This window comes from Mus caroli, chromosome 1 (assembly GCF_900094665.2).
Source record: "Mus caroli chromosome 1, CAROLI_EIJ_v1.1, whole genome shotgun sequence".
In the NCBI taxonomy this organism is placed as follows: Eukaryota; Metazoa; Chordata; class Mammalia; order Rodentia; family Muridae; genus Mus; species Mus caroli.
Window position 1 is genome coordinate 2,893,358 of NC_034570.1, and position 10,853 is coordinate 2,904,210.

Genomic DNA, 10,853 nt, shown 5'->3' on the forward strand with positions numbered 1-10,853 from the left:
CTGACCTGCTTGAGTTCCAGTCCTGACTTCCTTTGGTGATGAACAGCAGCATGGAAGTGTAAGCCGAATAAACCCTTTCCTCCCCAACTTGCTTCTTGGTCATGATGTTTGTGCAGGAATAGAAACCCTGACTAAGACAGTTAGGATATCAAATATTTGAATATTCTCATAAGTTTATAAAGTATAAAGGTTAGTTCTCAGGGCAAGGAAAAATTAATTTGAATTCTCATAGGAAAAAGAAACAAGTAGCTACATACCACTTTCAAGGCTATTTATTTTATTGTAACAATTCGATAGCACTGCAGAGTAATCTCATACTGAAATTATTACAAATAATTTGAATAATTTCTATTTAGAAAATAGCAGTAAGATAGCTGGAAAGATGGCTCATCAATTAAGAGCACTGTTGCTCTTGCAGAGGATCTAGGGTATATGATGCTGTCTTCTGCCTTCTGGGCACGACACACACACAGACACACAGACACACACACACACACACATGCATGCATGCGTGCTTGGAAAGCACTGATATACAAACTAAAAAGGTTTTTTTTTCCCCCCATGTTTGTTGGTTTTTAGTTTTAAATGGTACTGAGGTTAGGAGAGGGCTTCATGAAGTTCTGCCTGTCTCTGAGAATCTATAATTAGTTCATGAGTACTGGAGGCAGAAAGATATTTTCCTTAGAAGTGTCTCTGCTAAGTTGCTTATATACTCCTGTATATAAACCCCTACCCATGGTCTTGAAGCAACCCCAGTTAAACCTTAAAAAGAAAGATCAGCATGAGAGTAGAAGAAAGATGGCAAGTAGCTGGAAAGAGGAAGGATACTAATGAGAGTATAAGGGAGAAAAGAGAAAAAGAGAGAATATAAAATTTGGGAAAATGTTGAATGAAACAACATATGTAGTATTAATATGTAAATTAATATGTGCTAATAAAAAGCTTTTTAAAAATGGCACTTAAAGGAGCTGGAGAGTTAGCCTTGGAAGTTTTTGCTATGCGAGCATGAGGACTTGAGTTTGGAAGCCCAATGCCTGACGCTTCAATGTGTGCATGTAACCTCTAGAGCCTGCAGAGACAGATGAATCCATAGGCCTTGCTCTACAATCAATCTAGCCAACTAGTGAGCTTTAGGTTCAATAGGAAATCCCATCTCAAAACGTGGTGGAAAGCAATGGAGGAGGACATTCAGCATTAACCTCTCATGTCCACATACAGGCACAGGTGAACATACCCAGTATATACCAAATACACATAAATGCACAATTATTTAGTTTCATTCATGGTGTGAGCTTATGAATGTTGGTCATGTGTGTAGATGTGTCTTGTCTTACTCTGTCACCCCCATCCTTTTTTTCACCATTGAGATAGGAGCTTTCATTGACTAGAGCTTTCTGACTTGGCTAGCCTGCCTAGTCAATACATCCCAGGGGTCTGGAGGTATCTGAATGTCCCCTTGCTACCCTAGTGCTTGGACCAGCACACTGCCTTTATATGAGTCATGGGAATTTAAACTCAAGTCCTTTTGCTTGTACAGTTAGCACTTTATCCACCCAGCTGCCTTGAATTCACATTTTAAATACATTCATTTTGTTTGTTTTTATTTTTTGTTTTTTGAGTTTTTTGTTTGTTTGTTTTTTGTTTTGTTTTGTTTTTGAGACAGGGTTTCCCTGTATAGCCCTGGCTCTCCTGGAACTCACTCTGTAGACCAGGTTGGCCTGGAACTCAGAAATCCGCCTGCCTCTGCCTCCCAAGTATTAAAGGCATGCACCACGACTGCCCGGCCAATCCATTCATTTTTATTGATGCAGTTTTTCTTCTAAAAGGATGTTTTCTCATTAACTAAGCCCAGGCTTGCCTTGAACTTGCCCAGGATCCTTCTAAATTAGAATTTTTAAAAAAGATTTATTTATTTACATTATGAATATGACTACAGTATTGCTGTGTTCAGACACACCAGAAGAGGGCATCAGATCTCATTACAGGTGGTTGTGAACCACCATATGGTTGCTGGGAATTGAACTCAGGACCTCTGGTAGAGCAGTCAGTGCTCTTAACTGCTGAGCCATCTCTCCAGCCCTTCTTCTAGAATTTTAACATGGTGGCTATAGGAATTTTTTTTGAAGCAATTTTTACATGGTTTAGATTTAATGTACTTTCTATAATGTATTGTGAAAATCTCTGTTAAACATACGCGTATGTTCGTTTATACCTTTCACCATTATTTAAACCCCCCCAAAATTATTTTGTATGCTGCCTGTATTTTATGGGTTCACTTTTATATATGAAAAACATAGGCAGCCGGGTGGTGGTGGCGCACACCTTTAATCCCAGCACTTGGGAGGCAGAGGCAGGTGGATTTCTGGTCTACAAAAGTGAGTTCCAGGACAGCAAGGGCTATACAGAGAAACCCTGTCTCGAAAAAACAGAAACAAAACAAAACAAAAAAACCATAGGCATTTAATTCATTTAATTCACAGCCAGTTGATTGTGGTATCTAATTTAAAAAACAGAAAACTTTTACTACTATTTTTTGAGAAAAGCCTTAGAACGAAATTTACTAGTCTTATGGTGTGTGTGTTTTATGAAGTGTTTTTATAAAGGTACTACAAATATGTTAATAACTGGATTTTATTTTTCTAAGTGTGGCTGATCTTAAGCATGCCATTCAAAGCAAATACAAGATTGCTATTCAGCACCAGGTTCTAGTGGTCAATGGAGGAGAATGCATGGCTGCAGATCGAAGAGTGTGTACTTACAGCGCTGGGACGGTAGGTGTCAAAGATCCTCTACTGCATAGTCTGCTTTCTTAGCAGATGGGAGCAGGGACTTTGTATTAAGGGCAGTGCACAAGTTCACCATTTATAACACTTACATTTTTGTCATTTCTGCATTTTTTGATGTAGGACACAAATCCAATTTTTCTTTTTAATAAAGAAATGATCTTATGTGACCGTGCACCTGCTATTCCTAAAACTACCTTTTCAACAGAAAATGACATGGAAATAAAAGTTGAAGAGTCTCTTATGATGCCTGCAGTTTTCCACACTGTTGCTTCAAGGACACAGCTTGCAGTGGTATGATATAAACAATTCCTTTAATTAATTGCTTCTAAAAGCATTCCAATCTAGATAACAGAGAAGTTAAAATTAAGCATAGATAACATGAAAAATACTCCCCTTACAGGTTTTTGTTTTTTTTTTTTTTTAAATTATGTGTGCACTTGTCAAAGAACAAATAGTGGCAGTAGGTTCTCAAAATAGTTGCAGGAATTAACTTGTCTACTCGATAGTGTGTGCCTTTACCTAATACCTGTCTTATAGGCCTCTTTATAAAGACAGACTTCTTTATAACATCCTTCTCTACTTAAGTGTAGGGTTGAGGGTTGTGGCTATAGGTTGATTATAGTTTAAGAACATGCATTGTTCTTCCAGAGGACCTGAGTTTGGATTCCGGGATCCATTTTGGGTGATGCACAACTGTCTGAAATTCCAGCTCTAGTGTATCTGATGTCTCAAACTTCCATAGAACCTGTACTTACTTGGTGTATACACATATACAATTAAAACTAATAAAAAATCTTTATATTTTATAATTAATATACTAAGTTTTAGATAAGGAAGAAAAATGTTTCTTAGAACCTGTGAAGTAACCCAGTTTATATTTTATTTTAAAAGGGTAACATTTAGAAAAGTTTCAGTGATGGTTACTAAAACTTAGGAATACATTTTGATGTGTTATATAATACTGGAGAAAAGATTCTTGTGGCAGGAAAACAGATGAGAACAATTTGCACATTGCAGTCGGAGTGGCACATTGGTTTATTGGAAGCAGAAGGGAATGTATGCTGAGGAAGCTGCTCTTCAGCCTACCTAATAGGGAGCCACAGACTTTTATTTGGTTTTCTTGGAGTAGGTTAACCTTTTGATATTTGTCCATATATTTATTAGTCATGGACTTTAAAGATGCTTTTCTACAAGCATTTCTTGTCTACAAGCATTCTCACTTTGTAATTGGCTGATAGTAGGAAGTGACTTAACCCAGGATTGCTGGATCCATTTTGTTGCTAGTGTCATCATCATGTAGACTTGGAAGTGCTTGAGTCAGCCTGAGACCCTCTTGGTGGTGCCATCAAGGAAAAAAATTCAGAGGGATTATACTTAAGTATTAAGGATCATACTGTGGGCTGGGTGGTAGTGGCAGCAATGCATACTTTAAATGTCAATACTCAGAAGGCAGAGAAAGGTAGATTTCTATGAGGCCAGCCTGGATTACAAAGCACGTTCTAAGTTCCAAAACAGCCATGGCTACACACACACAGACCCTGTCTTGAAAAAATAAGGAGGGGGTTATGGGTGAGCTGAGATGATTTCTTTATTGTAGATAAAAATGTATTAAAAAATTAAATAGTTGGGCCTGAGAGATGGCTCAGTGGTTGAGAGCACTGGCTAATCTTCCCGAGGACCCAGGCTCAGTTCCCAGCACCCACATGGTAACTCACAACTGTCTGTAACTCTAAAGATCTGACCCCCATGGACATATATACATGCAGACAGAACACCAGTGCATGGAAATAAAAGTAAAAGTCAATAGTTGAGATGAGAGTAAGGAACATTAGTACTGAAATTCAAAATACCAGACATTGCTATTGAATAAAGACAGCTTAGAAACATCTTCATTCTTTGGGGTCTTGTGCACTTTTATGTAAGGGAAATTTTTTATTACTTTTAAAGATAATTTCTAAATACTTTAGCAGATTAGGTAACTTACCTTTGTTAAAGGAAATTAGTCAGATGTTTTCTTACTTGTAGAACTGAGATAAATGTCTCCACTATCACTCCTGTGACTATAGATATTTTCTGAATATTTTGTTGTTGTTGTTGGTTTTTGTAGGGGTGTGTGTGTGTGTGTGTGCTTCATAATACCGGGTTTCTCTGTTTAGCCCTGTTTGTCCTGGAACTCCCAGTGTAGACCAGGCTAACCCTGAACTCTGAGATCACCCTGCTTCTGTCCACCAAGTGGGATTAAAAAAATGTACCACCACACAACTATCTTCTGAATATCTTTATTTTGTGCTGTTTTATTTCCTCATTTCTAATTTTTATCATATGTATTATATTTATTATCTGTATTGATTCAGCAAATGCCATGTTTGATCCCTGAGTCTGTTTGTTCACTTATACTTTTCTTTCTTATTTTGCCCAGTAATAGTAGGTTCAACTAGGTCTTGTAAGCTTCCAGCCATGGACTCATCACCAGGCATGGTGTTTCACAGGCATGTTTCACATTATTCACAGGCATGCATGTGTTTTCTTCTGTGGAACGAGCCTTAAATCAGAAAGTGATTAATTACCCCAGTAACATTTTGCATCTAAATCTTCATTGATGTTGTAAGATCAGTATTCTTACCCAGTGATCATAGCGGTTCACAGAGTTTCCAGCTGGGTAAGAGTGTTGCTGTCTCCTACCCCTCTACAGCAGCTGCTTGAATAGCAACTTGTAGTACTATGAGAGTCAGCCAACAGAGAAGCTTCCTGGTCAGTGCTATCCTTTCTTCATTTGTTTTGATGAGTGTGTGAGCTGTCTTCAGCGTAGGGTCCTAGAGTCCTACCACAAATGCTCACAGACAACTAAGAGCAGTGATTGTGTTTGTGTGGGGGCTGCCCCACACACTCCTCCACTGACCTCTTAATATGCATAGCCTATATGCAGGGCTATGCTTTAACCTATATTGTGTTTGTGTGGGGGCTGCCCCAGCACACTCCTCCACTGACCTTTTAATATGCATAGCCTATATGCAGGGCTATGTTTTATAATAGGAACTTGCTCTCTTTCTGTCACTTCCCCTGACACACATTGTATGTGTCTAACTACCTGTGTTCCTCATACTTTTGCCTCTTTAATGTTAGTATTACACGTGTGCACCACCATGGTGGCCCACAGTAAAATCTGATTGATTTTTGGTAGCATTTTGTGAGATTTGTAGCCCTCTCTTCTCTTTCTCTTTTCCCCTCTACATTATTTGTTATTAAGTAGTTACATTTTTACATTTGCTATTTTTTCCACCTAATTACTTTCCAGCCTTTGGAAAACTTCTTTCTTAATTTATGTCCATATTCTCTTTGTACCTTCATATTTGGTCTGAACTTGTGAAAGTGGTCACTTTAACAGAGTGTTATTTGTTTTCTGCAGGAGCAGAATTTTTTGTGACAGGGAACTTTTTTTCAGAAATCTCCCACATTGCTTTTTGGTTTGCACTTGATACTTCATTCTTTATAATTGAATTCCAATCATCTGTTTTTAAAAATCATCTGATTCTTGAGTGGTCAGTTAGAAAGAACCTTGCTGGTGAAGCATGAAGCATTGCGTGTACAGAAAGCTGGGAATGATGGCATGTGCTAATCCTAATCCCAGTATGGGCAGCCAGTAGACAGAAGTGTCACTGAGGCTTGCTGGCCACCAGCCCAGCTCTAAGCGCAGACCTTGATTCAAAGGAATCAAATGGAAAGTGGTAGGATACCCAGCATCTTTTTAAAGCTTCCATGTTCATATATGTATAACATATACATAGCATAACACATACATAGATATATACACACAAACACAGTTTTTTTATATTTAAGGACTCCTACTTTATTTATAATTTGAAGATGATAATGTATTTTCAGTCTTTCATGTTTGACAAAAATGTTTGTGAAAATGTATGTTTATGTGTGTATGTATATATATATATATATGTGCAAACATACATACAGACCATTGCTTTCTTTATTATTTTCCTTTTTAATTCTCAAACAGGAAATGTATGACGTTGCCAAGAAGCTCTGCTCTTTCTGTGAAGGGCTTGTCCATGATGAACATCTTCAGCACCAAGGCTGGGCTGCAATCATGGCCAATCTGGAGGACTGTTCAAATTCATACCAAAAACTTCTTTTCAAGTTTGAAAGTATTTATTCTGATTATCTTCAATCCATAGAAGACATCAAGTTAAAACTTACTCAGTAAGTTTATCATTATGTTACTTTTCTAGTGTCTGGATGTTGGTTGGAGGCTGTGTTTATTTAAATAAGTATTTTTAGTCTCTTAAAGCATTTTTATTATAATTATTATTATTGTTTGTGTAAGTACAGGGATGTGTGTTTCAGAGTGCTTATATAAAAGTAAGGGGGCAACTTTTTGATGTTGGTTCTCTCCTCCGGCTGTGGGACTCAGGCTCTTCCTGTTACCCACTCAGCCATCTCTCTGACCCATCTTTAATTGTGCTCTTGGTTTCTGTTGTTCAATCTATCTAAGAATCTCTTCCTAACTTTTGCCCAATTGAGAAAATATAAATGGGGGACAGGGAAGACCAGAACTCACAGACATGGAAAACTTAAGTTAGGTCCTTTACATATAAATCAAGTGTCGTTGAGTTTTGGAAGGAAAGTACTAAAATAATGTATAATTAATATGCAAGTGAGCAATACTTCAACCTTAGAATATCTAGTAAATGCTATATAAATACTAGTAAATGTACTTTTCAGATTTTGTATTTAGGGTTTTTGGGGTTTTGGTTATTTTGTTTGTTTTTTTCCGTCTTCTTTAAATTTACCTTAGAGGTGATAGCATGTGTATTCTTTTCTTTCCTTAATTTTTCTTTTTTTTTTAAGTGATGCTTGGGAACTTAACTGTCACCTTTTCCTGTTTCATACAAGCAATTTTGCACCCCAACCCCCATGACTCCTTCTTTTCCTCAGTTCTTTTAATATTGTAGATTGACTATTTTAAGACAAGTTTTGCTCCTTAGTTCTAGACTTCAGAAGAAATATTGGTAGGAAAGAGAATGAAAAATAAGTAATAGTAAAAGGATCATTTTAGTTGCTTATTACAATAATCTTTCCAACTACCTATCTTGGAGGGAGTCCTTCTGATCATATCAATTTACTTTAAGGACCTGAACCTATTAACATACAGTTTTATGATATCTTAAAGATTACATATTTTCCTCCATATTCTTTAGCAGCTAACCGCTCTCAGTCCATTTTTGATGTAGTTAATATAAGAGTTATCCTAAGGTTAAAATTCTTAATTTAATCCTATATTTTCAATATATTAAATATATTTGATTGTGATAAAGCCAATTATAGTGTGAGGGACTGCTATGGTCAATCTTCATAAATTTTAATGTTTTTTAAGTAATAGTTTGTATTTTAAACAAATTTGAAAAGTCAGTGTCTACTTCTTTAGTATAATCTAGCTAGCTTTACTTTAAATTTGTATTTTAACGTTAATGATCACCTCTCTACTAAGCTGTACTTTTAAATGGCTAATAAAGGAGCTTATATATAAAGACATGGAGCAGTGGTAAGGCTGGTGTTTTGAAGTACAGTGTGATTTCGTTGGATAATACTAGAACACACTCGTTTTACTGACTCATGTTTTGTATCTTAAGTTTAGGAACTGCTGTTTCAGTAATGGCCAAGATTCCACTATTGGAGTGCCTAACCAGACATAGTTACAGGGAATGTTTGGGAAGACCGGATTCTTTGAATGAACATGAAGGCTCAGAGAAAGCTGAGATGAAAAGATCTACTGAACTGGTGCTCTCTCATGATATGCCTAGAACAACTAACACATCCTTGTTAACCTCATTTCACAAGTCAATGGAGCATGTAGCTCCAGATCCCACCGATACTGAACGTGGCAAAGAACTTAGGGAATCTTGTCAAAGTACTGTCCAGCAAGAAGAAGCTTCAGTAGATGCTAAAGACAGTGATCTGCCTTTTTTTAATGTTTCTTTGTTAGACTGGATAAATGTTCAAGATAGACCTAATGATGTGGAATCTCTGGTCAGGAAGTGCTTTGATTCTATGAGCAGGGTAAGTTGTGTGTGTGTGTGTGAGTGTGTGTGTGAGTGTGTGTGTGTGTGTGTGTGTTGGAGCAGGAGAATGATTAACAGCAGAACCTGTGTTGGAGTTTGGAGATTTGATCAATTTATCTGTAACCATGCTCTTGAGTTGATTATAAATTTGGGAATATTATTTGAGAGTAAATTTTTAGTGCAGTTTGAAGGGTTTGTATTAATAGATTTTGAGTAGTTCAAGAATAAATCACTACCAATTCAAATATATTTTTGAACATTTCCATTATTTGGAAAGTGGTCTTTTTGCAGTAAGCACCTCCCTACATGAGAATCTTAAACTATTCTATCTCCTTAAGAATTCATCAGTAAGACATTGGGGTTTCAGTTACAATTCTAGAAGTAAACCCTGGATAAATGTCTCTTCATATTTGCTATGTAAATTAATACAAAACATTTGCATCAGAAAGTAAATTGCTTTAGTGACACAAAATACGAATGTTTTGAAGATTTCAGCTGTCAGAATACGAAGGACTTTGCTTAAAGGGGTACTTAGTTTGAAAATAGCTTTAGTCCTTGATTTATTCAATCTTGAAAAAACAAAACGCCTGAATATTTGGTCTAGATACCTGGAACAGCATGTGCCTACCTTATTTAAGTAATAAGTAAAATGAGAACTTTAAGACCTTGGCTTCCTAATATGTTCAGTATCTTTGTCCTTGATAACATCTGATAGATAATTATTTAATTCAGTTTAAGGCACTTGCCTCAGCAAGAATTGTCAAATGAATGAAAGTGAGACTAGTATTTCTGCTTAAATACTAATATCTTAGTATCTGAAAGTTCCATTTATGAATGCATGATTAACCATATAAGAGTAGTCCCAATAACCAGTGTCATTTTTATAATAACAACTGTCCTGGAATTCAGAATGGTTTTGCATAAAACCTGTTGCTTGCTAGGGAAGTCCTCTACTACTGTTGTATCTTCTGAACTATATAGGCAGAGTTAGCTTTGCCAGGCTGACTTTGAACTCAGCTGTGCAGTCCAGTTAAGTCTTTTTACAATCCTTCTGCATCAACCTTTTGAGTACCTGGGACTATATAGGCCTTGCTGCCAGACCCACCAGGAGACCTTTTGTGATTAGTGAGTGCTGTTTATCTCACAGCCGTAGTTTTGATTGCCAGCAGTGTAATAAACAAAAGGTGCTTAGATTTATTTTTGTTTGCATTTTTGATTCTATTTAGAGCCCTTAGTTTCATAGATTAGTCCAATTTCTGTTGTTTCATAATATATATTTATAATGTATAGTGTGAACTCCCATAACTGCCTCAGGAAATGAGTTGGGACATAATATTTTTTGGAATTTAATGTTTGCAATTTCTGAATTCCAGCCCGGACACTTGTGGTTTATGCTTTATAAATTTCTTATCAATCTGAATCCCTAATTTTTATATTTGTTTGGACTGCTAGATAATTTCATAGTAGTTTTGTTTGCAACCCAGTTTTTATTTATACAAAATATTCTATAATTACTGATTTTTTTTTGTAGACTTCTGTTTCACAAATCAGAGGATTTATTTATTTTTTGAGTATTTCTTTTATTTACTTACTTTTTAATTAGGTATTTTCTTCATTTACTTTTCAAATGCTACCCCAAAAGTCCACCATACCCTTATTTCTTTTAGTTTTATTCATATATATGTATGTGTTTCTGTGGGTGCCTTCAGAGACCAGAAGAAGGCATGGCATCTGTAGAGATAGATATACACATGGCTGTGTGCGTCTTGATGCGATGCTAGCAACCAAACATGAGTCTTCTGCAATAGGATTGTGTCTTTTTTTTTTCTTAATTTTTTTTATTATTTAAATGTATTTTATACATCAAACATATTTATTTTGAGAATCGAATAAGCCGGGCGTGGTGGTGCACGCCTTTAATCCCAGCACTCGGGAGGCAGAGGCAGGCGGATTTCTGAGTTCGAGGCCAGCCTGGTCTACAAAGTGAGTGCCA

At 36.5% G+C, this 10,853-nt stretch overlaps 1 protein-coding gene across 2 annotated transcripts in view; it reads left to right on the forward strand.

Annotated features, from left to right (window-relative positions):
• The window catches only part of Rb1cc1 (RB1 inducible coiled-coil 1), a 62,080-nt gene that overhangs the window by 20,608 nt on the left and 30,619 nt on the right, over positions 1 to 10,853 (forward strand). For both annotated transcript variants that reach the window (XM_021181217.2, XM_021181334.2), the window contains exons 4-7: positions 2,645 to 2,771; positions 2,907 to 3,077; positions 6,799 to 7,001; positions 8,432 to 8,858. In XM_021181217.2, the coding sequence (XP_021036876.1) occupies positions 2,645 to 2,771; positions 2,907 to 3,077; positions 6,799 to 7,001; positions 8,432 to 8,858 (928 nt within the window). The remainder of the gene's footprint in view (positions 1 to 2,644; positions 2,772 to 2,906; positions 3,078 to 6,798; positions 7,002 to 8,431; positions 8,859 to 10,853) is intronic.